This window comes from Calypte anna, chromosome 3 (genome assembly GCF_003957555.1).
Source record: "Calypte anna isolate BGI_N300 chromosome 3, bCalAnn1_v1.p, whole genome shotgun sequence".
Lineage (NCBI taxonomy): Eukaryota > Metazoa > Chordata > Aves > Apodiformes > Trochilidae > Calypte > Calypte anna.
The window spans coordinates 1,383,173-1,408,620 of NC_044246.1; the positions used below are offsets into that span (position 1 = coordinate 1,383,173).

Genomic DNA, 25,448 nt, shown 5'->3' on the forward strand with positions numbered 1-25,448 from the left:
CTCCTTGGGATACCTCAGCACCTGCTTTGCTACCTATCTCTATTTGAGCTGCTGCTCAAGGATCGGGGGCTGCAATAAGAAGTGGGATAAAAAGGAAAAATGATAATGAAAAACTCGGCGAGGCACAGGAGGCACTGAAAGGCAGTGGGGCTGGGGAATGAAAACACCACCTCAGGCTGCAGTCCACTTGGGAAAAGGCTACATAACCTCTGTTTCACAAATGTAATTATGAGTAAAGAGAAATAATTTGGAGGTTATTTGGGGGGGGGGGGAAAACCCAACCACTTTTACACTTCAGAGAAGCAAACCCACAGGCATTTGTTTCATCTCATTTTTTTGTTTTCCAGTAAAGTTTTATCTCAAGTTGGATTTTATGCAGATTGGTGGGGACACCCCCCCAAAAAAAAAACCCCAAAACCAAACCCCAGAGTAACGAGAAGCAAAGCTGACCCCCTGGGAGTGCAGGTAGTCCACAGTCCTGGTGATGGTGCAGAGCACAGCGCTGGCCTCCCGCTCCGAGAAGCATTTCTGCCGCAGGATGCGGTCCAGGAGCTCCCCTCCCCTCATCAGCTCCATCACCAGGTACACGTATTTCCCATCATCATAGACCTGCAGGAGCAAGAGAATAAGTAGGTAAAGAAAGAGAGAACCAGACGGGTGCTTTGGGAGCTGTTGGGTGAGGGTTGGTGCCCTGGGTGGCAGTTTTGGGCCCCTCAGCTCAGGAAGGAGCTTGAGGTGCTGGAGCAGGTCCAGAGAAGAGCAAGGAGGCTGTGAAGGGATCCAGCACAAGTGCTGTGAGGAAGGGCTGAGGGAGCTGGGGGTGTTGAGGCTGGAGAAGAGGAGGCTCAGGGGAGACCTCATCACTCTCTCCAACTCCCTGAAAGGAGGTTGGAGCCAGGGGGGGGTCAGGGAGGTATCAGTGGGATATCTGGGCACAGACTAAAGAATTTTTTCCTAATATCCAACCTAAACCTCCCCTGGCAGAGCTGAAGCTCTGCCAGGGGAGGTTTAGGTTGGATATTAGGAAAGGATTCTTAGCAGAGAGGGTGATCAGACATTGGAATGCCCAGGAAGGGGGTGGATTCTCCATCCCTGGAGGTTTTTAGGAAGAGCCTGGATGTGGCACTGAGTGCCATGGGCTGGGAACCACGGCGGGAGTGGATCAAGGGTTGGACTTGATGATCTCTGAGGTCCCTTCCAACCCAGCCCATTCTGGGATTCTGTGATTCTATGGTTCTGTGATTCACTGGGGTGGGATGCTGTGGGGAAGGGAAAGGCAGCTGCAGAAAAAGGACTTTTTCATCACCAGTTATTTTTTTATCTATGGTTCCTTCCTGATCTGTCCACACAGGACCTGAGCTGCCCTGAGCTGACCACACAGCCTGTGGGTGTCTGCTGGCTCTCCCCCAAGCCCCCTTCCCAGCAGTGTTCCTGTTTTCCCCTCCTCAGGGTATCAATTCCCAGCTTCAGGAGCAGGAATTCCCTGGGATTCATGACCAGCTAAAGGAATTGTTGGATCCCTGCATCCAGTGCCACCATCCAGCCTGCATCTGCAGTTCTGCTGAACACACTCCTGGCATCAGCTGCGAGGTGGATTTACCCTCAGTGTCAGCTGCAAGAGGTAAAAGACATAATTTTTGGGGCTAAGTTGGAAGATGGCCATTTCCTTATCTTTATGTCCTTCACCTTTATCTTCACAACCTTATCAATCTTTAACTGGTTGGCACTAACAGGTGGTGATCTCAGCAGCAGCACTAAATGGCTTTGGAAAGGAAGAGGAAACCCTTTATTTTTTTTTGCACAGATTTTAAGTTGCTCTCTGACACCTCAGGTGAACCTTTCCTGGGGGAAAACTGGAAGTTTTTTACTTATTTCTCTAAGATCTGAACCCCGATGCACTGGGCACCAGCAGGATTCTGTTCTGTTCACTCTGAATCTGATCCAGTGTGGAAAATCACATGGACAAGGGCCTGGAGGGCTGGGATGAGGGGGAATGGTGTAAGATGGAAGAGGGGAGATGGAGGTTGGACATGAGGAAGGAATTCTTTGGGGTGAGGGTGCTGAGCCCCTGGGTGCCCAGGTTGCCCAAGGAAGCTGTGGCTGCCCCATCCCTGGCAGTGTCCAAGGCCAAGCCTGAGCTTCACAGAAAGCTGGATTTCTCCAAGCCAACTCACATCCTTCAGAGTGATGATGTTTGGGTGCTGCCCGTATCGTAAGAGGATCTCGATTTCTTCTGAAGGGTCCCTCTTGCTCTTATCAATTATCTGGAACGAAGGAAGCAGAGGGGAGTCAGGCACCAGCTCAGAACACTCAGCACAAACCAAACCATTTTTGCAGTTCAGACAGATTAATATTGGAGATTCTTTGGTCATTATTCCAGGAGAGGGCAGCTGGGAGCCTGAGCAAAGCAGAGCAATGCTGGTGCTGGGCTGAAGGCTCAGGACCTCTTCTTGATGCCTCAGTTTGGTTTGCCTGTAAATAATGGCAGTCACAACAAGTGTCACCTCCAAACCAACCAACTGGCAGAGCTTAAAAGTAACAGCAGTTTGAAAACAACCTCTTTAACACAGAAATCAGCATGGTCAGAGGATGGACACGTGGTGGTGTATCTGCTGACAGATCAATAGGGGTTTGTAATCAGATGGGGCTGCTGGAAATCAAAATGACATTTACTGCCAGGGGAGGTCTGAGGCTGCTGGGAACCAGTTGGTTCTTTGGGCCATGTTGTAATGAACAAGAGATGTTTCTGTTTTCAGCACCTTTTGCCTTCTCAGGGCATGGGGAGACATGAAAACTTTTTAGTTTTCCAGCAGCAGGTCTCAGAAGACACAAAAGCAAAACAACAGAGGTGTTTGCAGGGAAATTATTGTTTCCTTTCTGTTACTGAGGACAAATGGCTGCTGTTCCATGCAGGTTTGTTTTTTATGGTTTAATTCTGCCTAATGGGTATTTCAGTACCAGTCCAGATGTCTTTATGAACACCTGAACATAAGGTTTGTGGCTGGGGTGGGCACTGGGAACCCCGTCAGTGATTTGGTGAAATCACTGCACACAGAAGTGCAACAGAGCTGAGAGAGGAGCTGCCCACGTTTGGGTGAATGAAGGAGAAAGCTCAAAAACAGCTGAGTGGGAAAAAAAAAAATCTAAAAGCAATTTCTCTTTAGAACTGTGGTATTCTTCCAGTGTAGTTGGGACCCTCTATGAAACCAAGGGATCCCTGGTGGGAAGGTTCCTCAGGGAGGGAATGGATCCCCCTGAACCAAAACCTCTCACACACCCCAGGACCCCCAGGGCCACTTCTTTGGCTGAAGGAATTCAGCTCCTGGGAAGCTGATGGGAATTCCAGACACAGGCACCAGGAGGGATCTGCCAGGGGGATTTACTTTGTCCCCTGCTTTCCACGTCCCCTGCTTTCCTCCTGCCCTGGGGTTTAATGACCTGGGGTTTAATTCCTTTCATTACCTCTGGGGTTTGGGTATCAGCTCTGTTGTCAGTCCACCTATGGGGAGGTTTTAGCCTTGGCTGAGGCTTTTTGGAGGTTTTTAGCTTTTGGCTGCTTTTAGCTTTAGCTTCCCACTGCTCACCAGTGCAGGTTGTGTGGACACCAGTGGGTGGTGGTCCTTACACCTCCCCCATCACCCAGCCCTGGTCCCACACCATGTCCCATCCCCATGCTCTCACCTGCCCAGAGACCCCCCCTGCCCTGGGGAGGGAGGACCAAAAGCTCTGGGTTTGTTTCCTACCTGGATGTACTGGGAGCTGCAATGTTATAAAGCAAAAAAAACCCAAAAAAAAGCATTTGATGTCTGAGATAGGGACAGAGGAACTGCTGGGCTCCCACCAGGCTGCCTGCCTGGGAACACACAGGACACACTGCCTGCTCTTCTTCAGAATTATTCTTATTCTTATTCTTATTCTTATTCTTATTCTTATTCTTATTCTTATTCTTATTCTTATTTTATTATTCATATTATCCTTATTATTCTTACCCTTTTTTCTTGTTCTTTTCTTATTCTTTCTTATTATTCTTTTATTCTTGTTCTTGTCTTGTTCTTATTTTATTCTTCTTATCATCATCATCATTATAACTACTACTATTATTACTATGAATCAGTTCATTTTTATTTTGCTGCCCACCAGCTTTCAAGCTCTGCTGCTGGATGCTGGCAAGCTAAATCTATCTGCCTGAATTCCAGACTGGGACTGACACTCTTCATTAAGCCCTGATTACAAGCTGAGCAAAACGATGTAACTTCAAATTGTATTTCATTTTTTTTTTTAATTTTTTTTTTGGTGGTAACAAAGAGCACTTGTCCCCCTGGGGCTGTTTGCTCTGAGACTTTGTGCTTTGCATGAAGCCAGAGTTTTCTCCCTTCCTCCCTGTGGCAGCTCCTGAGCCTCCTGCAGCTCTCTCTGTGCAAGGAGTGATTTATTTTCTGTAGGAAATTCAGTCTGATTGGCACACAAATAAAAGACACAAGGAAACACCTTACATCACACAAATAAAGCAGATTCTCTCTGCTCCCAGCCCTGAGGAACAGGTCCTGGTGCTGCTTTGCCCTTCCTCTCTTGCCCTGGACACATCCCCAGGCATCACTAAAATGTCCCCAGAGCTCTGGGGGGGTTCTCTTCTCCTTCAGAAAACCCAGAAACAGGCACCAAGCAGAACTTGTCCCTATGGATTGGACCCCCAGGGGCTGCTTAGGACCTGGCCAAGCAGTGGATGAAAGAATTCCTGGGTGGAATGGGCTCAGCATGTGCTGAGTGTCCCTTCTCCTGGGGTTGGTTCTCTGCCCATCACATCCTCCCTCCAAGCCACTGAAAGAAAAGCTGCCATTTCTCCAGCAGGATTTAGGGTCAGAACTTCATGAGATTTGAAAATTGTCCATCCAAGGACAGCACTGAACTCTTTAGCAAGGAAGAGAGGAGCAGGAGAGAACATTTCCAAAACCTTAATTCATGGGTCTGGGCAGCCCTAAGAAAATTCAAGTTCCAAGTCCTTCTAGAAGCCTTCTCCATGGAAAGGAAACACCTGATTCTCCTTTGCTCATGGATTTGCTGTCTCTTCAGCCCTTCCAGAGTGGAGTGATGAGTATCAGAGTAGTATCAATGAAAGTGCTGATGTTTTCAGCCAGAAACTGGGAACTCATCAGTGCAGCCAGTGCAGATTCCCTTCTGACATCTCTGTGCCTCCAGCTATGGAGAAATGGGGTGTGGAAGCATTTCCCCAGTCTGCTTTGGGAAAAAACCCTATTATTTGTGTGTTTCTGCACATTCCATCTGGGCAATAGCTCTGATACAGGGGGAAATTCAAGGCAGCAGTGGTGGAGCTGAGCAGAGTTGGGCTCTGCATCCCTTCTGCCACCAACCTGCAGAGGGTTTGACCTGGCAGGTTTCATCTGCAGCATGGATCCAAGTGAAAGGGTCACAGAGATTGAGTTCTGCACTTCTGTGCTGATGAAAAACTGCAGAGGTTTCCAGCTCAGTGATATTTCCTTCTGAAAATAAGCCCTGCTGATGCCAAGCATCTGGTTTAATTTGGTTCCTTTTTTTTTTTTTTTAATGTCAAATTGCTCAAGCTGGATGAAAATCACTGCACCAAAGGCTAACAGTGTTTAAAGGACATGGGATAATTTCACATTTAAGTTGTCTCTGAGGAGAACTATTCCCAGCCCAATAGTCCCTGAGGGCTGTTTGCTGGGCTATTAGCTGTGATTAACTCCAGAGATTCATTCCCCTCGTCCAGGCTTAAATCTTTCAAGAAAACACTGAAAATGACTATTAGAAGAAAGAGGCCTAATTAGCAATGCTCTGAGATGGGCAGGGGCTGCCCATCAGCTCAGGGTGTGTGGGTCAGACATCCCCATCCTGCAGCACAGAGCTGCCAGCTGAGCTCTCCCAGGCTCTCACTTGGGGCTGAAGGACTCAGTCACCAGCTCTCACCCACCAGAAACTATTTCCTAAGCTCTGCAGAAGCAGGAATTTGCTCCAGTGGCCCCTGCCAGCCAGGCAGGCTCCTCTGAGGGAGGAAGGGTGGGTTTTGGAGGCAGGATGCAGGATGCTCTGCCCAGCCCTGGCACACATCCCTGGGGCAGGCTGAGATTCCAGCCCAGAAGAGCAGTGCTGGTCCCACTGCTGCTGCCAACAGGGAAAACCATCCCAGCAGCTTCTGAGCCCATCACAAGGGAAAATCAGTGCAAGGAGAGGGGAGGCAAGAAGAAGAAGCAGGGTTTAAACAGCCCCAGAAGAGGAACAGAGCCACCCAGGACCAAACTCTGTCCAAAATACCAAAGCATTTGGAGAGCAAGCTGGAAAAGAGGAAGGTGGTATCACTAAGCTGTGGGAAGGCTGCTGCCTGGTCTTGAGTCTCAGGAAAACCCCGTTAGCAGTGAGCAACACCATCACCCTACAGCCCTGAGCTGTGCCAGGGCCAGAGGCACCCAGAGCTCCCTGAGCTGGGGAGGAGGGGGCTGCAGGGACCCCTGCACCAGAGGGATGCCCAACCCCTGCCCAGCCAGCACTGCCTCCAAAGCTGAGTAAGGTGGGACCCACAGCCATTCCTCCACTTTTATCTCCTTCCTCTGCTCCTTTCCTCAGTCTCCAGCAGCACCTTGATCCCATCCAGCCCCATATTCCCCATCCAGCACTGGCCCTGCCTGCAGGAACCACCCTTGCTCCTTGCAGAAGAAGCCCCCCAGGCTCTCTCCACCAGACTTTGCTGCCTCACCCACCTCCCTGCAGGTCATTTTCTCCTCCCATCACATCTCCAGGAGCTCTGTCTGTGAGCACCCTCACCAGATCCACCTGGGATCCCAGCTCAGGCTCAGCTCAGGTCCAGGGCTCATCAGGAGGGTTTTTTTCTTTGCAAAGAGCTCTGGGAATCAGCCCCATCCTCTGCAAACCCAAAGCAGCCCAGAGATTCATCCCTAAGTCTGCTCTGAAGCCTCCCAGAGCTGCTGCCACCCCACAGCATCCCTCAGACAAGGAGCAACACCTCTTACTGAACTGTCTGGACAACAGGACTTCCTCAATCCCAGCTCCATAAATCCCAGAATTCCTCCTTTATCAAGGTGGGAAGAGGTTTTACCCCTCTGGCCCTGCTTTTCCTAAGGCTCATGTGGCAGATCCAAGCTCTGGGGCTGCCAGGGGGAGGTGATCCCAGCCCTCTCCTGGACAAGTCTGCCTGGCTGGCTGCTCTTGTCCCCCAGATTCCCTTTTTTTAGCTTCAAGACATTCTGTCTTGTCTTGCTGTCTTTAGCAGCCAAATGCTTGCCATCCATCATTTATATCACCTCCCAGATATTTATAGGTTTTTATTGCACCCCACTGGACTTGTCTGCCTTCCATCCCACGGATTTGTAGCTCTCTTGACACAGCTGGCCCTGTAAATCTTGCATCTTTTCTGCTCTGGATTTTCTCTCATTTATTTATGTTCCACCTTAACCCCTGGGTACCACACCAGGATATTGTCCTGCCCAGCTGCAGGCAAAGCTCCCTAATACCCAAGCTCCTTAGAGAGACAGAAATGCAGAGATTTGTTTCTCAACATTATTAATTAAACTTTAGCCAGACTGGCAACATATTTATGCAATCCTTGCCTGATCCTGGTGTTGAAACCTTCACATTTCCCCCCTGTGCATGAGCTGAGTCCATCAGACAAGTTCCTGACACATCAGGCAATGAAAGCAAAGAGGAATGAACATGTCTGGGGAGGCTGCAGCCAGGGATGTTTTCACCCTTCCTCTCCCTGGGCTTCCACTCCAGCCTCCCTTCCAAACTCACAAATCCCTCCCATTTGCTCCAGCATTTTTTTTTTTTTTAACTTAATTGACTCCTTTTCTCTAGATACTGATGGGAGTGAAATTCCTGGGTCTGACTTTCCTTCCCTTCTGACCTGGCTGCTGCATTTACACCCACGTGGAGCTCAGAGCTCTGCTTGGCAGCACTATTAAAAACCATTTCACCTGCTGGACCCCAGGTGATCAATATTCCAGCAGAAGAATCCAGGAGATGTTAGAGGTCTGTTGGAGGAGAAACACTCTTTTTTCTTTATCCCACACCTCTTCTTTCTACCAGTGTCTTACAAAGCCTTCTGTAGCATGAACAATATACTGCTATTGGGAACTTTCTATTTCTTTCCACTTGAATCATAGAATCATAGAATTAGCCGGGTTGGAAGGGACCTCAGAGATCATCTAGTCCAACCCTTGACCCACCGGAGCAGTTGCTAGACCATGGCACTGAGTGCCACATCCAGTCTTTTTTTAAATGTCTCCAGGGACGGAGAATCTACCACCTCACCGGGCAGTCCATTCCATAGCCTGATCACCCTCTCCATGAAGAAATTCTTTCTAATATCTAACCTAAACCTCCCCTGGCACAACTTAAGACTGTGTCCTCTTGTCTTGTTGAAGGTCGTCTGTGAAAAGAGTCCAGTTCCCACCTCGCTACAGCCTCCTTTCAGGGAGTTGTAGACAGCAATGAGGTCTCCCCTGAGCCTCCTCTTCTTCAGGCTGAACAGACCCAGCTCTCTCAGCCTCTCCTCATAGGGTCTGTGCTCGAGTCCCTTCACCAGCCTGGTTGCCCTCCTTTGGACCTGTTCCAGGACCTCTACATCCTTCTTAAACTGAGGGGCCCAGAACTGGACACAGGACTCAAGCTGTGGCCTCCCCAGAGCTGAGCACAGGGGCAGAATCCCTTCCCTGGACCTGCTGGCCACGCTGTTCCTGAGCCAGCCCAGGATGCCATTGGCCTTCTTGGCCACCTGGGCACACTGCTGGCTCATGGTCACCTTCCTGGCAATCCAGACTCCCAGGTCCCTCTCTGTCTGGCTGCTCTCCAACCACTCTGTGCCCAGCCTGGAGCTCCCCATGGGGTTGTTGTGGCCAAAGTGCAGGACCTGGCACTTGGAATGTTGAACCTCATCCCCTTGGGATCATCCCAACTCTCCAGTCTGTCCAGGTCCCTCTGCAGAGCCCTCCTGCCTTCCAGCTGATCCACACTCCCCCCAGCTTAGTGTCATCTGTGAATTTCCTGATGATGGACTCAATCCCCTCATCTAAATCATCACTAAAGATATTGAACAGCACTGGGCCCAACACTGATCCCTGGGGGACACCACAGCCGCCATTTTGATGCAGCCCCGTTCAGCACCACTCTCTGGGCCCGGCCCTCCAGCCAGTTCCTATCCCAGCACAGGGTGCTCCTGTCCAAGCTGTGGGCTGACAGCTTTTTCAGGAGGATGCTGTGGGAGACGGTGTCAAAGGCCTTGCTGAAGTCCAGGCAGACCACATCCACAGCCTTCCCCTCATCCCCAGGCAGTCCCCTGATGATAAAAGGAGCTCAGGTTGGTCAGACAGGACCTGCCCTTCCTAACCCCGTGCTGGCTGGGTCTGATCCCTTGCCCATCCTGCAGGTGCTGTGTGATTGCACTGAGGATGATCTGTTCCATAACCCTGCCAGGCACTTGGGAACAAGCTGGGAAGAAAGGGTAGGAGTAAAATAATTTTAAAGAGTTAAAATAATCTAAAATAATTTCAAAAGGGCCTCAGAGGCTTGTCCATGCAGAAGCAGAGGATACAAAGATGTGCCAAACCACTGTGTGCCTGCCCTGGCCAAGGCAGACTCACTCCTTCCAGGCCAGACTCAGCAAATCTGGCTGCCTCCAACCACTTTTGTCTCTTGCAGCCCTGTCAGAAGTGGAGATAAAACTCTGAATTCTTAAATATTGCATTTAGGGGCCTGAGGGCACGTCTGGAATGGATGGAGAATTTATTATTAGCTTTTCATTTTTTTACAGCAGCCATGGAAAAGGAGAGGGAAAAGGGTGCAAGGAAATGCTGCCCTGCAGGTCCAGGGGTGGATTTAGGAATATTAGGATCTAGGAATTGGATGCCTAGAGGTGCAGAGGGGTCTGGGGGGGCTCCCAAAAGCCCCTCAGTGAGGGACACACCTCGTGTCACTGAAGTGACTGAAATCCCAGATTTTTTCCCCATGAATGTTACGTTTTAGGGAAGTCTGAGGAAAGGATGGGCAGAGGGTGATTTCAGGGATCTGTGCAGAGTCAGGGGCTGTGTGTCCAAAGGACTGATCTGTCATTCTGGCAACAGCAGCTGCCACCCCTGTGCTGTCTGCCAGCTTGCACTGGGTGTGCTGCACCCTGGCAGCTCTGTGAAAGTGAGCAAATGAGAGAAGCTGCAATAAAAATCAAGTGGGAAGTGCAATGGGTACCTGGGCAGGAGGAGCAGGCAGAGAGGCAGCACCCAGAAACCCAAAAAGCATCTCCAAGCCCAGCTCTGGGCTCCACCTGGGGCTGGGTCACTCTGGGGCTCCTGCCTGTCCTGGCTGTCAGGATCAAGGCTGGGAAGCCAAGAAAGGAGCAGAAAGAGGAAAGATTCATGAAATCTATTGCCTAAAGCTGGAAATCAAAGCAGGAAACTCTTCTGGAGGTGTCAGTGTCTCCATGGGTTGAGTTTTGCTCTGGGCTGAGGAGTTCCATCATCATGAATAATCATAACAAAACAACAGCAATAATAATAAATAATAAATAATAAATAATAAATAATAAATAATAAATAATAAATAATAAATAATAAATAATAAATAATAAATAAGTGAGGGCTCCCTGGGAAGCCAGGCTGAGGGATTGGGGTTGTTCAGCCTGGAGCAGAGGAGGCTCCCAGGGGAGCTCAGAGCAACCTTCCAATATCTGAAGGGGCTCCAAGAAAGCTGGGGGAGGGCTTTGGACACAGGGGGGGTAGGGAGAGGAGAAGGGAAATGGGTTAAAACTTGGAGAGAAAGGGGAGATTGAGGTTGGAGATGGGGAAGAAATTATTTAATTTGAGGGTGATGAGACCCTGGAACAGGTTGCCCAAGGAAGCCCAAGGACACTGCCCCATCCCTGGCAGTGTCTCAGCCCAGGTTGGATGGGGCTGGGAGCACCCTGGGCTGTGGGAGGTGTCCCTGCCCATGGGGTTGGGACTGGAGGAGCTTTAAGGTCCCTTCCAACCCAACCCATTCCATGGTTCTGCTGTGGCTTCGTGCAGGCTGCATTTCACTGCCAGAACTGCCAGCACTGCTCAGCACAAACCAGATTTATCAAGGCTGTTCCTTCAGCATGCATCTTGCTCACCACACACACACAGAACCCATACCTACACTAACAGAATGCCATCTGTCCACAAACCACCTGAGCACTGGAAAAACCTCATTTTCCCACTCATTAGCAATGAAAATCCCAGCACACTCAGGTGCCAGCCCACAGACCTGCTGCTAGCTCCATGCTCCTAATCATCTAGCCCAGAAAAACCAACTGTGTCTGAGCTGGGACATCAACAGATTGTCACCTATTGCTTGTTTCCAGCTTTCTGTGGCTGCCACGGGGAGGAGTCACAACTTCCCTGGGTGCTGCATGATCAGTCAGTCTTGTAATGGCAAAGAAAACTGAATAAAATGTTTGATGTTTGGTACTGACTACCTGCAGCTCATTTATCTGCTCTGGCTGCAGTTCTGGTCACTTGTCTCAGCTCTCATCATCTCATTTAAAAGCAAAACCACCACCTGGCTGAGAAGCCACCTTCTGTTATACGATTTCAAAATAAGAAAAGTGGAGCAGGAATGGGCCAGAAGCCTGGGAAACACATTTCTCTGTGTTCTGGTTTCAGGGAGCTGATGCTCAGGTAAAAGCAACTTGTACCCAGGAGATCACAAAGCCTGCGAGGACCTGACTCAACCCTCTGTGTTTCTTCAAACCCTATGGGATAATTCCTCATTTAATCCAGTTTGCTCTCTTCAGGGTAAAAAAAAAACAAAACCATGAAATACTTTTCTAACTTGCTTTGAATTTTTACACCTTTTCCTTAAAGCAAACTGAATGTTTGGAACTCTTCCCCTGAGCTGTGCCCCTGGCAAACACAGCCACGGATTCTGCTCCATCCTCTTTATTCAGCACAGCTCAGATTGGGACTCAGGGCTCTGAGCACAACATCCAAGGAGCTCTGCTGAAGCTTTTCCCTCCCAGCAAGGTTCCCACATCCCAGATCTCAGCAGCTTTCTGGCTCTTGAGCTGCTGGGGCAGCTTTGGTACCATTGCTGCAGCTCCCTGACCAGACACACTCAGACCCACATCAGAATTCCTGATTTTGAATCCCTGGGCTTGTTGCTCCTTTGTGCAGCAGGTTGGAGCTGAATGTCAGGCAAACAAAAGGAAACCCAAGCTTCTTGCAGGTGATTGTGGGTTTTTTCATCATCTCATCTCATCTCATCTCATCTCATCTCATCTCATCTCATCTCATCTCATCTATCTCATCTCATCACAATCCAAAATGTCAGAGCTAAATAACCTGAGAACAAAAACCCCAATCTTTAAAATTCACAATTATTTTATGTTCTTTTGCTGACTCAATGTGGGTTCTGTGGAAATCTACAGTTTACAGGGGTGAAATGATCAGCAGGATTCCTGTCCAAGTCTGTAAAAGTGTTTTCCATCCCAAGAATTTACCTCGATGAGGGGAGGGTCTGCCTTAAATAAACCAGGGCTTACCTTGAAACCTGGCATCTTCCAAAAGAAATAATAATAACAAGAACAACAACAATAATAAAATAATAATAATAATAATAAATAAATAAATAATAATAATAATAATAATAATAATAACCAACTCAACAAGACAAGCAGCAAAGAACCAGGCAAGAAACCCCCCCTATCTGCCCCAATGCCCAGCTGGGCAGAGCCAGCTCATTCCAGGTGTCCTTAGGAGATGTGAAGCTGTCCTTACCTTCACTGCAAACTCTGTTTCTGTGGCTTTATGAACACATCTCTTGCACACAGAGTAGGAGCCAATTCCTATGTCCTCCTTGATCTCATACCCATCTGTGAAGTGAATGTTGTTCCCGTGTAGCTGCTGGAGGGACAGGAAAAAGGGACATGAGGACATGGATGTGATCAGACCAGGAGCAGCTTCCCCTTCATGGAGGGACCTTCCCCAGGATCATAGAATCATAGAATCATAGAATTAGCCGGGTTGGAAGGGACCTCAGAGATCATCTAGTCCAACCCTTGACCCACCGGAGCAGTTGCTAGACCATGGCACTGAGTGCCACATCCAGTCTTTTTTTAAATGTCTCCAGGGACGGAGAATCTACCACCTCACCGGGCAGTCCATTCCATAGCCTGATCACCCTCTCCGTGAAGAAATTCTTTCTAATATCTAACCTAAACCTCCCCTGGCACAACTTAAGACTGTGTCCTCTTGTCTTGTTGAAGGTCGTCTGTGAAAAGAGTCCAGTTCCCACCTCGCTACAGCCTCCTTTCAGGGAGTTGTAGACAGCAATGAGGTCTCCCCTGAGCCTCCTCTTCTTCAGGCTGAACAGCCCCAGCTCCCTCAGCCTCTCCTCATAGGGCCTGTGCTCGAGTCCCTTCACCAGCCTGGTTGCCCTCCTTTGGACCTGCTCCAGGACCTCTACATCCTTCTTAAACTGAGGGGCCCAGAACTGGACACAGGACTCAAGCTGTGGCCTCCCCAGAGCTGAGCACAGGGGCAGAATCCCTTCCCTGGACCTGCTGGCCACGCTGTTCCTGAGCCAGCCCAGGATGCCATTGGCCTTCTTGGCCACCTGGGCACACTGCTGGCTCATGGTCACCTTCCTGGCAATCCAGACTCCCAGGTCCCTCTCTGTCTGGCTGCTCTCCAACCACTCTGTGCCCAGCCTGGAGCTCCCCATGGGGTTGTTGTGGCCAAAGTGCAGGACCCGGCACTTGGAAAGTTGAACCTCATCCCGTTGGAATCATCCCAACTCTCCAGTCTGTCCAGGTCCCTCTGCAGAGCCCTCCTGCCTTCCAGCTGATCCACACTCCCCCCCAGCTTGGTGTCATCTGTGAATTTGCTGATGATGGACTCAATCCCCTCATCTAAATCATCAATAAAGATATTGAACAGCACTGGGCCCAACACTGATCCCTGGATCTCCTCTCCTTGGAAATTTCCTAAGCCCAGTTAAAAAATTCTGCAGCTCCCCTCCCTTTTTACCTTTTTCCAGCCCTCCACATGGAATGGAGGTCGTGGAAAAAATGGAAGTAATGGCACAAAACCCCCCCCATGACTTTGTAAACTGTTTGTGGTGTGTGGGCAGCCTCTTCCTCTCAGAAATTCCCAGGAAACTGTGGGCCCAAATCCCCTGACATCCCCACACATTCTGACAATATAAACCCATAACCCAGAGGGCAGATAAATGAAAAAACCACTTGTAGCTTCCCAGGTTTCAGAACATCCCTAGGATGTGCCTCCAGATCCTGGGCATCTCCTCCAGGATCTCCCTGTGAGGGAAAGGTCCTGTTGTAAGGCAACCTGAATTAAGATGATCTATTGGTAGTGAAAGGAGTGGGAAAGCACTCTAAAATCTCTCATTTTATTTGCTGAAGGACACAGAATTCACTCTGGCATCGTGAGCTCACAAACCCTTTGGGAAATGCCTGGGCAGCTGAACTGCTTAGATGGAAAAACCCAAACCTGAGGCCTCCAGGTTCCATCCCAGGACTCAGGAAATTCCCAGCAGCTCTAAAAACCCTTTGGGATCCTCTGTCTGAAAATGTCACCCAGCAAAGGCCCCAGAGAAGCCTCCAGCTGGTGAGCCAGGAATGTGGAAGCATTCAGAGCACACTCTGAAGCAAGGCAGGGGAACACACCCAGTTCCTGGGCTGCATTTGGGTAACATTTCACTTGCTGCTGCACCTTGAATCTGTAGGAATATCAACTATCCCACTGCAAATTTGATAATAATAAATGTAATAATTTAATAATAAATTTAATAATTCAATAATAAGTTTAATAATTTAAATTTCATCCCTGTAAAAAAACAGGGATAAAAAATATGAAAAGCACAGGCAGGGGCTCTCCCAGAGGAATCCATCACCTCCTCTGATGTCCTGAAGCTTTTCTAGGGATGTTTCTGGTTTAAATGGCACCAACTGGACAGCAAATTCTGGGCAAATGGCAGCCAAGTCCCAAGTGTCTGCCACCCCCCCCATGTCACATCCAGGCTCTTGGGCAGGAGCAGCAGGAGCAGGGTGGCCTCTTCCACCCAGGAGCTTGGGCTCCATGTCAGGGGGAGCTCCAGTTGATAGAATCCTGGACTGGTTTGGGCTGGAAGGGACCTTAAAGATCAGGACCCAAACCTCCTGCCTGGGCAGGGACACCTCCCCCAGCCCAGGATGCTCCAAGCCCCATCGTGGGCTCATTTTCCAGCACAGACTGGACCAAGGCAATGCTCCATGGGGACATGGGAAGCATGACATGTCCCCTCTGCAGGGACAACACTGCTGCACAGCTAGAAGAGGGTGTCAGGACACCAGAAGGTCCTTGCCCTCCAGCTGTGGTGAGCTGTGGCTCCTATCTCCTTTGGGAGGATTTCTTTGGGGGTTTAAAGAAAAAAAAAAGCCTGTAGGGAAAAAGGTTCTTGTTTCCCATCTCCTGGCTCCCCTGGGCAGCTGGGAAGGGCCAGGGATGCTCCAGGGGCATCTGGTAAAGGCCAGGGATGCTCCAGGGGCAGTGGGAAGGGCCAGGGATGCTCCAGGGGCATCTGGTAAAGGCCAGGGATGCTCCAGGGGCATCTGGGAAAGGTCAGGGATGCTCCAGGGGCAGTGGGAAGGGCCAGGGATGCTCCAGGGGCATCTGGTAAAGGCCAGGGATGCTCCAGGGGCATCTGGGAAAGGTCAGGGATGCTCCAGGGGCAGTGGGAAGGGCCAGGGATGCTCCAGGGGCAGTGGGAAGGGCCCCCAGCAGCAGTACCTGCACGATGGGATGCACAGGGATTCTGTGCACATCTGGCTGGGCAGGCTCCTGCACCAAGCTGGAGGCAACAAAGCTGAAGCCTCTGAAGAGGTGATGAGCGTTGGCACTTGGAGGAACACCTGGGGAATCTGCAGGAGAAGGGAAGAGAAACAGCCCAGTGAGCTCCAGAAATGACCAAAAAAACAAAAAAAAAACCAGCAGAGCATCTGGAAGGGACAACACCAGCCCTGAGAGTCAGCAGCACATCATGGACCTTCACATCAAGGCTTTGGGGAGTCTCCTCCATCCCTTCCCTCTGGACAGGAGCAGTGCAGGGCTGGTGTCTGGAGGGATCTCTCCTCCTGGGTAAGGAGGTTTCTATCCCAGTGCATGTTCACTCTCAGACATTCCCACACTCCTGTGCCAGGAGCCCGTGCAGGGAGAGAAGGCAGAGGCTGGGAGAAAGCCCAGGGACAAGCCCTTTGGCTTAGCAGAGGTTGTCCAGGGGCTGGAGAGAAGCTGAAACTGGGGTACCTGTCCTCAGAGCACATCTGGTGACAGAAATGACCCAGGTTTGGGTGACGTCTGGGGACCTGGACTCACGGTGCTCTTCCTGCAGCTGATTCAGGAGCTGGGAACAGTTCTAGGGAAGATGCTGGTTGGGCTGTCCCCAGGTGAACAAGATGTCTAGGGGTGTTTTAACCAAACCTCAAGGAGAGTTTTGCCCCACTCCTACTCCTGACATAGAATCACAGAATAATCTGGGTGGGAAGGGACCTCTCCAGGTCCCCCAGTCCAAGCCCTGCAGCACCAGGGACACCCTCATCAGATCAGGGTGCTCAGGGCCTCCTGAACATCTCCAAGGATGGGACCTCAGCCACCTCCCTGGGCAACCTGTTCCTTGGCAAATCCAAGGGAGGAATTGTTGGAGAGAAAAGAGCCCTGAATGATTCTGCCTTTGGGATGAGGGAACTCGAGAGCAGCTCCTGGTCCCTATCCCCCCATCCTCCCAGACCCAGAGGAGCTGCACTTCACTTAAAGCTCTGCAAAGCTTTTAGGAGATCACCCTCCTCAGTTCTGGTTTTTTTAGGTGTTTTCATAAGGAAGTGAGAATTCCTGGGTAGCTGGCTGGGTACTGCAGAGCTCAGGTTCCCTCTCACTTTATTTGCTCTTGATTTGATGGATCTTCTTTCTGATAAACAATGTACTAACTTCCAGCAGCCCAGAGTCTGTAGGATTTCATAATTAAAGAAACCAGGGATGGAAAACATAATTACATACCAACTGGTAAAACTACAAAATAAAAATACAAAATTCCCTCTGAAGTGGAGGGAATTCAGTGGTTAAATCCAGCTATGCAAGCAGAGCAACAAAGAAGAGTCACAAAGCAGCAAATCAATAGTTATTTTTCCTATGAAAAACGTGAAATCTGTCCTCCTGAAGACAAATCAATGTGAAGCTGGTGAAGCATTTCTGAGCTGATTTTTTTTTCTGGGGAGGGGGAAAAGCAAACCCAAACCAGTCTTTGCTTCCTACCAGGTGTCAGCTGCCTGGGGAGGGGAAGGCAAAATGAAAGCATTGCCCCCTGCCACCCCACTGACCTGTGGGGGTCCGGGATGTGAACTCAGGATCAAAATGAAAAGTGTCTTCTGGCCTCCCCACTGCAGGCTTGAAGGGGGGCTTGATCTCCTTCCTGTAGAGTTTCTGCAAGGAGAAAAACAGAGCCCAGTCAGCAACCACCTCCAGCACCTCCAGCACCTGGAGCCAGGCTCCTCTCCTAGCTTTGGGGTGTCCTCTCCCAGCTCCCTGCCATCCGTGCAGGAATGAGTGAAAACGAGGATGCTGTGGTTGGATCCCATGATCCTGAAGGTCTTTGCCAACCTTAATGATTCTCATGGAGCCACCACCATCCCTGGAGGTATTTATAAAGTGTACAGAGGAGGCACTCCAGGACATGCTCCAGAGGGCATGGTGATGCTGATGTTTGACTTTAGGGTTGGTTTTTTTGGGGCAGGTTGGGGGGATGTTGATGGTTGGGTGCAGTGATTCTGGAGGTCTTTCCCAAGCATGAAAACTCTGTGATTCTGTCAGTATTCTGGCTGAGGCCTCTGGAAACCTGCTGGGCAGCATGGAGTGTGCCATGGTGACACCAGGACAGGGCTGGGTTCTGCAGCACAGCAATGGCCATGAGCACAGAGAGATACCAGGAGGAGGTGGTGGCTGCTTTAGAGATCATCATGGGTCAAGAACCAGCAATGGACACCAGAACCAGTAAGGGACACCAGAACCAGTAAGGCACAGCAAGAACCAGCAATGGACACAAGAACCAGCAATGGACAGCAAGAACCAGCAATGGACACCAGAACCAGTAAGGGACACAGGAACCAGCAATGGACAGCAAGAACCAGTAAGGGACAGCAAGAACCAGTAAGAGGCACCAGAGCCAGTAAGGGACACCAGAACCAGCAATGGACACAAGAACCAACAATGGACAGCAAGAACCAGTAAGGGACAGCAAGAACCAGTAAGGGACACCAGAACCAGTAAGGGACACAAGAACCAGTAAGGGACAGCAAGAACCAGTAAGGGACACCAGAACCAGTAAGGGACACAAGAACCAGCAATGGACACCAGAACCAGTAAGGGACAGCAAGAACCAGTAAGGGACACAAGAACCAGTAAGGGACAGCAAGAACCAGTAAGGGACACCAGAACCAGTAAGGGACACCAGAACCAGTAAGGGACACAAGAACCAGCAATGGACACCAGAACCAGTAAGGGACAGCAAGAACCAGTAAGGGACAGCAAGAACCAGCAATGGACACAAGAACCAGCAATGGACACAAGAACAAGTAAGGGACTGCAGAACCATCAGTGGACACCAGAACCAGTAAGGGACAGCAAGAACCAGTAAGGCACAGCAAGAACTAGTAATGGACACCAGAACCAGCACTGGGCCAGCCTGGCTGCCTGGTGGTCCCAGTCTCAACCCCAGACCTGAGCTGCTGGATTCTCTGGTGAGAGGGCAGGGGGTGGGAGGTGAATGTCAGGATGAAGTTGCCATCAAAAGCAGTGGGGAATCAGGGGGGGGAGGTCTGATCTGCTGGGGGGTCAGCCTGAAGGGTTGACCAGAGAAACAGAACCAAGGGAAAACCTAAGGAAGAGGGGAAGGGCTGGACCAGGGGAGCAGTGGTGGTGGTGGGGGAGCTGGTGGTGACAAGCAAGGAGATGAGAGGCTGTGTCTGTGTGTGTGTGATGCAGATCCCTGAGATGAGCTTCATCTGGACACCTCCTCAGCTGGGACTCACCCACCACACCAGGAGAGCAGTAACACCACGCTCTGCCATGCACCTCTCTTGTTATTCATAAGCAGATAAGTTTTTTCAGCATCTTTACACAAAAATGCACTGCCAAAAAAAAAAAAAAAATAACCAAAAAACCCCACCCAGAGATGTTAATGCCCTGGTACGTGTGCCTGGCAAGTACCAAGAAATAGGAAATAGTTTAATTTAATTAAAAACTATTTAGTCATTTCCTCAGCTGGGCTTCTTTGATGAAGAATTGACTTATTCTTTAGACACCTTCTAGAAAGAGAAAGATGCTGCCCTGATACACTTGTAGTGTGGGGATGAGCTGCCTTGATGCATAGACCTGTCAGGGGGAATCCAATAAGCAGCCAAAAGGATGAACTGCCTTCGAAAATGCTTCTCCTCTCCTGGCTGAATGCCTTAATGTTCCTGCCTGCAACAGAGAGAAAAGCCAGCAGAACTCAGGCCTTGGGCTCAGTTCTTGCTGCTGGTAAAACCCTGCAGTTAAAGAACTGATGTTTGCAGTTTAGTTTGCTCTCTAATTAATATTGCAGGAGCTAGAAGAAAGTCCAGGTGCTGCCCAGCTCTATTTGTCACCCAATGTCACCTCCTCCAGCTCCAGTGCAGCTTTCAGCTAAACCCAGACTGCTCCTTACAGCCCCAGGCTGCAAAAAAGAAAAAAAAAAAAGGCACAGAAGTTTTCATTTTGAATGAAAAACAGCAATTCTGTATGCATGGCCTGGAAGGAAGAAGTGACAATAATAATAATAATAATAATAATAATAATACCCAGGAACCAGACTGTGCTTTTCCAGCCCCTGGCTGCAATCACCTGAGCTCAGCTGCTCCTGTGAGGAACCAAAGGGTTTGCAAGGAGACAAAACTCAGAAGGATCTCAGCCTCTGATCTCCTTTCTGTCCATCCCATCCTCCTCAGGACAGACAGCAGGTTCACTGAACAAAAGATCTGTTCAGTTTGTCTCAGGGCACCTCCTAAATTGCTGACAGCCGTGGGACTTGCTGAACCTTCAGCTATTTTTCAGCCTGGGAATTGGGACTTTTGCTGCTGGGTGACAGTAGCTCTAAAGATGAGACTGGCACAGAGCTGAGCTCCTGCCACAGGTTAGATTTGGGCATAAAACTCAAGTTTCAGGCTGTCTGCAGGTGCCTCTGGTGCTCAGCTTGGGGTGTTTGGAGCTGGGTGCTGATGGGCATGGGTGGTTCTGGCTGCTTGGGGACAATATAAAATAGGAAAGACTTTGGGATCAGGGGGATCCTGATGCAGGGTCATTTTCCTACAGCTGCAAGGTTGTTCCAGCAGCTACAGCAGCTGCCAGGACAGCTCAGGATCTCTCCAGGAGAGCTCTCCTCTTGCTCTCTGAGCTCCTGATGCCACCAAGAAACAAAAGAAACCAATGTCCAAGCCCTGCTGCCTGCCAGTCAGTGTGAGGGGTTCTGTACTGCTGATGGAAGAACAAAACGAGGGCATCAGAGCCTTTTTTCTTGTTCCAGTCCAGAGCCCAGCACTGAACATCTGTGCCTGATCCTTCCCTGTCCCTGCTCTCCATGGGGAACAGGTCTGGAACTGGATGGGCCTCCCAGGATCTCCAGGAGTGACAGGAAAATGAGGATTAAAGGAGCAAACACATCACAAAGATGGGAACTGATCTGGGCAGCAATGATCCATCTGTCAGCAGTGCAATAAGCACTGATTGGATTGGGTTAAAACGGGTCTGTACAGCCACATCTTACAGCAGAATCAGAGGGCAATTAAATCCACCCCCCCTCTCTAGCTCCAAGTCATGGTCATGCATCCTTTTCCTGGTGGCTATTTCCCTAACCTGTCCCTGATGGGGACAGGGATGGAAATCCCTGGGATGGACAGGGATGGAAAATGATGATTTTCCAATGATGGAAAACCCGTGCAATGCCTTCAGAGCAGCCATGAAATTGTCCCCTAAAGAAATGAGATGATCCCCAAGCATCACAAGGTGGTCTTGAGGAGGCTCAGAGCCCAGCACTGGCTTTGCTGAACACCTACCCAAGCTGCAGAGCCTCAGTTCTCTGTGATGAGGTTACTGAGCAGACACAGAAACAGGAGAAAAACCTCTCCCTGCTCCAGGCTCCTCATTCTGCTAAGGGGTGTGCTCCTGGCCTCTGTATGACTGCAAAGCTGAGGGCTGTGGGAGCAGTAGAGGAACACAGAAAATAACCCTAATGAAGTACACAACCACAGAATCATGGAATGGCTGAGCTTGGAAGGGACCTTGGGGATCATCTCCTCCAAGCTCCATGCCCAGGGACACCTCTCATCCAGCCCAGGCTGCTCCAAGCCTCATCCAACCTGGCCTTGAACACCTCCAGGGAGGGGGCAGCCACAGCTTCTCTGGGCAATCTGTTCCAGAGTCTCAGCACCATCCTGCTGAAGAACTTCTTCCTAACATCCACTCAAACACTTCAGGATTTCCTATTTTCCCCTCTCCTGTCTCCATAAATGCCAAGGCTTCATGTAGAATGTCATGATGAATAAGAAGCAGAAAAGGGAGGAGAATCTGGACACCAGAACATCCACCAGGAGACCAGAAGCCAGCTGGGCCATCCAGAACCATCTCAGGCTTGGCTTTGGTTGATCCAGCCCTCCAGCATGCAACCCAAATCACATCAAGGAGTTCTGCCAAAACCAAGGGACTCTGTGGGCCACCAAAAATTCTGCTTTCCCAGAGGAATTGGCTTTGCTGCTGGGGAATGGCTCTGTCAGACACAACCTGGCTGGTTTAGCAGTGGGAGCAGCATCCAGGGCACCTCTTACTCTGGTGCTGAGGAGTGGGTCCAGATCAGGTGTTCAAGAGCCACAACAAATCCCACACCACGGGTCAGATAAAGTGAAACCAGGCAGTTCTGGAGGCAGGCAGGAGCAGGGATGCACTGGCAGGCATCCTGATAAAGAAGGAAAAGTGTTTGCCTCCAGGTTTGGCTGCCAAGAAGTCAATTGGAAAAAAAATAACAAAACATGGTGCTGAAAACCTGAGCAGCTTTAATCTGCTGCAGGTCTCAGCTGAAGTCTCTGCTCATCTCTCCCAGCAGCCACGTGCACTGGAGCTGACAGCAATAAAATAAATCCTTGTTTCCCAGTGTGGCTGCTGGGAAGGGTGAGCAATGCTTTGCTGTGCCAGCTGGGAGGTTAAATGGATAGCTCACTGTAAAGCTGTGTAAAAAGAGCTGCTGCTTCCTCTCTGGGCTGGTTCTGGGTACTCAGTGGTGTGTTCACCCTGCTGAACACACACCTAGGGTGGGTTTGGCTGTAATGGCAGCACAGGGGAAGGGCAAGAGCCTGTCCTGGGGTCACTTAGGCCAAATGGGACAAGAAGGGGTTAAAAAAAAAATATCAATGATTTCCCCAGCATAAAGCAGGGGAATTGGGGTCTCCTCAGAGCTACTACTGGCTTATGTATCAGAGCAGAGATGGGGATGCTGCAAATAGCTCCAAGAAAAAGATTCCTGGAGGTCCCTGCAATGGGAAAGATCAAACTCCCATTTAGTGCAGCTTGGCAGAGCCTGGGAGAAGGGACAAGGATTGAAACTGAGAAACAGAGACACAGAGACCTGGAGCAGCAGAGCCCTTCCTGCTGGACTCTGTCCTTCAAGCCCCGTCCTTTGTTTTCTTTTGCAGTTGGAATATTACAGGAATCCTCCCATTTAAAGCTGCTCACCTAAAGCATCTGATTTGCAGCTCTCACATCAAGGCATCACCACCTTTTTTAGGTCTGAAGGTGGGAAGCATTCTGCAGAATCCTGCAGACAGGCTCAGGGAGCCCTGTGAGGAGCATCCGAGCCAAACAGAGCTCTTGTCACTTGTGTATGTACAGAATAATTATGTACAGAATATATACATTATGTATGGGCTTTGTGTGAATAATAACCCCAGAATCCCTCAGGTTGGGAAAGACCTTTGAGGTCATTGAGTCCATCCATAAACCTAATTCTGCCAGGTGTTCATGCAAAGGCAGAGGCTCACACCTGAGAGCTTTGGCTCTTGGAGGCTCTGAGCTGCTCTTTACAAAGTGTGGCAGTTTGGCACCAAAATTCTAGCTAAGAAAAAACAAAATAAATCAAAATTAACCAACCAAAGCAATGCTGCTGCACTTACATTCCAGTCTATAGTCAGGAAGAAAGGGTGCCTCTTGATTTCTTCCACTCCATCAAACCCAGCACCTGGCAGAGAATGAGAGAGGCAAAATGAGGAGTGCTCAGAGAAGTGCAGCAAGACATCTCCTCCAACCCCAACCCACCCCCTCCTGTCTTCTGACTAAGTCAGGGACACCACCTGAGCACAGAGCCCTGAGCAGAGCACCAGCAGGAGCTCCAGAGCAGGCTGAGAGCATCCAGGCTGGTGCCAGGGCTGAGGAGCTGGAGCTGCATCTGCCCAGGCACCAGGAGGGATGTCCTGAGGCTCTGGCCAGGCTGCTCCTTTCTGCTCCCCCTGACCCATTCCCAGGGAAAGCTGCAGGATGAATAAACTCAGGCTCCAAACACCAAAAGGCTCCCTGTGGTTTGGGGTCACCCAGGTTGTTGGGTCCCCCCTTTGCCAGCCCTGGCTCCAAACCAGGAGTGAGAACCAAAGCCCTGACTCCCCCTGGCACCTTGCCTTCAGCCTTCATTTTCTGTCCATTCCTCTGCTTAGGGAAGGTTTTCTGGGAGCTGGTGAGGAATCTAATTCCTTCTTTACTTCTGCCTTCTCTGAACAGAAGACCCCAAAGCAGGTCCCTTTGCCACAGACCCCAGGGACCAAACTGGTTGCTCCCTGCTCCCTGCTGCTGAAGCTCAGAGCCCCAGGGCCAAGCTGGTTTTGTGGGGCTGGGATCAGTGCCACAGACACTGCCAGTTCTGGTGACATTCCCTGGAGGGAAGGTACCTGCTGGTGCCCTCCATCTGCTCTGTCCCTTCCTCCTTCCCTTGTCCCTCTATTGGAGGCTGATGGGAACACCTATGTGTGATGAGAATGCTCCATCCTCTCCAGACCATCCCAAACATCTCAGTGCTTTGCTGCTGGGGTTTTTTAAATTATTATTATTTTATTTTACTTTTTATTTCCCCAAACCCACAGAAATCAGAGCCAAGGGGAAATCTCACCCATGGCTGCTGCCCTGGGAGGGCTGTAGTGAGCAGGAACAACCACGGGCATCTATTTGGGAAATGAACATTTCCCACCTGAGCCCTGGCACAGGGAGAAGCAGCTGTTAGGAGTGCCAGGGCTTGACTCCTTCTCTGCTTTGTTTAATATTAAAGAGATTTAGGAGAGCAATAGCTTAATTTGGCAAGAAGTGAAGTTCCAATTCCCAGAAACTGATTGGTGTGTGTATAAATATTCCTGCATCCAGCCCCACGAGGGCCCCAGGGAATCAATAATTCCAGAGCAAGCCCATTACAGAGGGCAAGGAGCTGTACAAAAGCAGACTCATGCTAATAACCAGGAACTTGATTACCTAAGATTGGTTTGTGCAGCAATAGAAGTGTCTGCAGGCAGAAAAAGGGCAAGGGCTGCTTTGTAACTGGCTGTGATTATGGAATCATTCTGGACAGTGGGAGCCTTGGAATCCATACAGGGGCAAAAAAAGGAAATTCAGAAGCTGGTTATTGGGGTATTCAGAAGGAGCAGAAAGAGTCTCCAGACTTTTAGTTTTGGATAATAAAACTTTAGTGCTTCCACAGCTTCAGAACCTTTAATGCTATTTAATGCTTTTTTTTGGAAACACGTTCCTAAGGCTCACAAGAAAGATGCACAGTTAATCTAAGGTGAAACTTGCTTTTTAAACCTCATTGTCTTATAAGCTATGTGCCAGAGCAGAATGCATCTCCCCTGAGAGCACAGAATTAAGGCAATAATAACTATTTATCTGGCTTTTGCTCTGACCCCACTGGTGCATGCTTTGACCCTGTAATTTTTTGGCCATGCTTCTCCATCTTAAGTCCTATTTACCAGCCTGAGGAGATCCAGGCATTAGGAGAAAAACAAGAATTAGTCCCTGGCCTAAGTTCCTGATAATGTAATGAGCATCATACATCTCCTCTTTGTTTGCCTGGATATTCCAATTAAGTTTTTTTTGTTTAAGAATTTAAAATCAAGATCATCCATAATCTGAAATCCCAATCAGAGCAATGCTGCCAGAGCAGCATGGGCTGAGGAAAGAACAGTGTGCCCACAGCAAGGGATACCAAAGGAAGGAAGCCTGTCCATTCTTTGAAAAATGTTTTAAATCATTAACAAGGGCACCAGACGTAAACACAGAATCAGATAAACTGGATGATTAAATTCCTTCTCTGCTTGGTCTGAGTATTTCATAGAATCATAGAATCCTAGAATGGGCTGGGTTGGA

The 25,448-nt window shown here is 49.7% G+C and overlaps 1 protein-coding gene across 1 annotated transcript in view; it reads right to left on the bottom strand.

The window, feature by feature from the left end:
- Positions 1-39: 39 nt before the first annotated feature.
- Positions 40-25,448, bottom strand: part of RPS6KA2 (ribosomal protein S6 kinase A2) — a 118,918-nt gene continuing 93,509 nt past the window's right edge. The window contains exons 11-17 of the mRNA XM_030446676.1: positions 23,222-23,286; positions 17,369-17,471; positions 15,786-15,916; positions 12,777-12,902; positions 2,175-2,264; positions 451-609; positions 40-69 (exon numbers count right to left, since the gene is read on the bottom strand). Of these exons, the coding sequence (XP_030302536.1) occupies positions 40-69; positions 451-609; positions 2,175-2,264; positions 12,777-12,902; positions 15,786-15,916; positions 17,369-17,471; positions 23,222-23,286 (704 nt within the window). The remainder of the gene's footprint in view (positions 70-450; positions 610-2,174; positions 2,265-12,776; positions 12,903-15,785; positions 15,917-17,368; positions 17,472-23,221; positions 23,287-25,448) is intronic.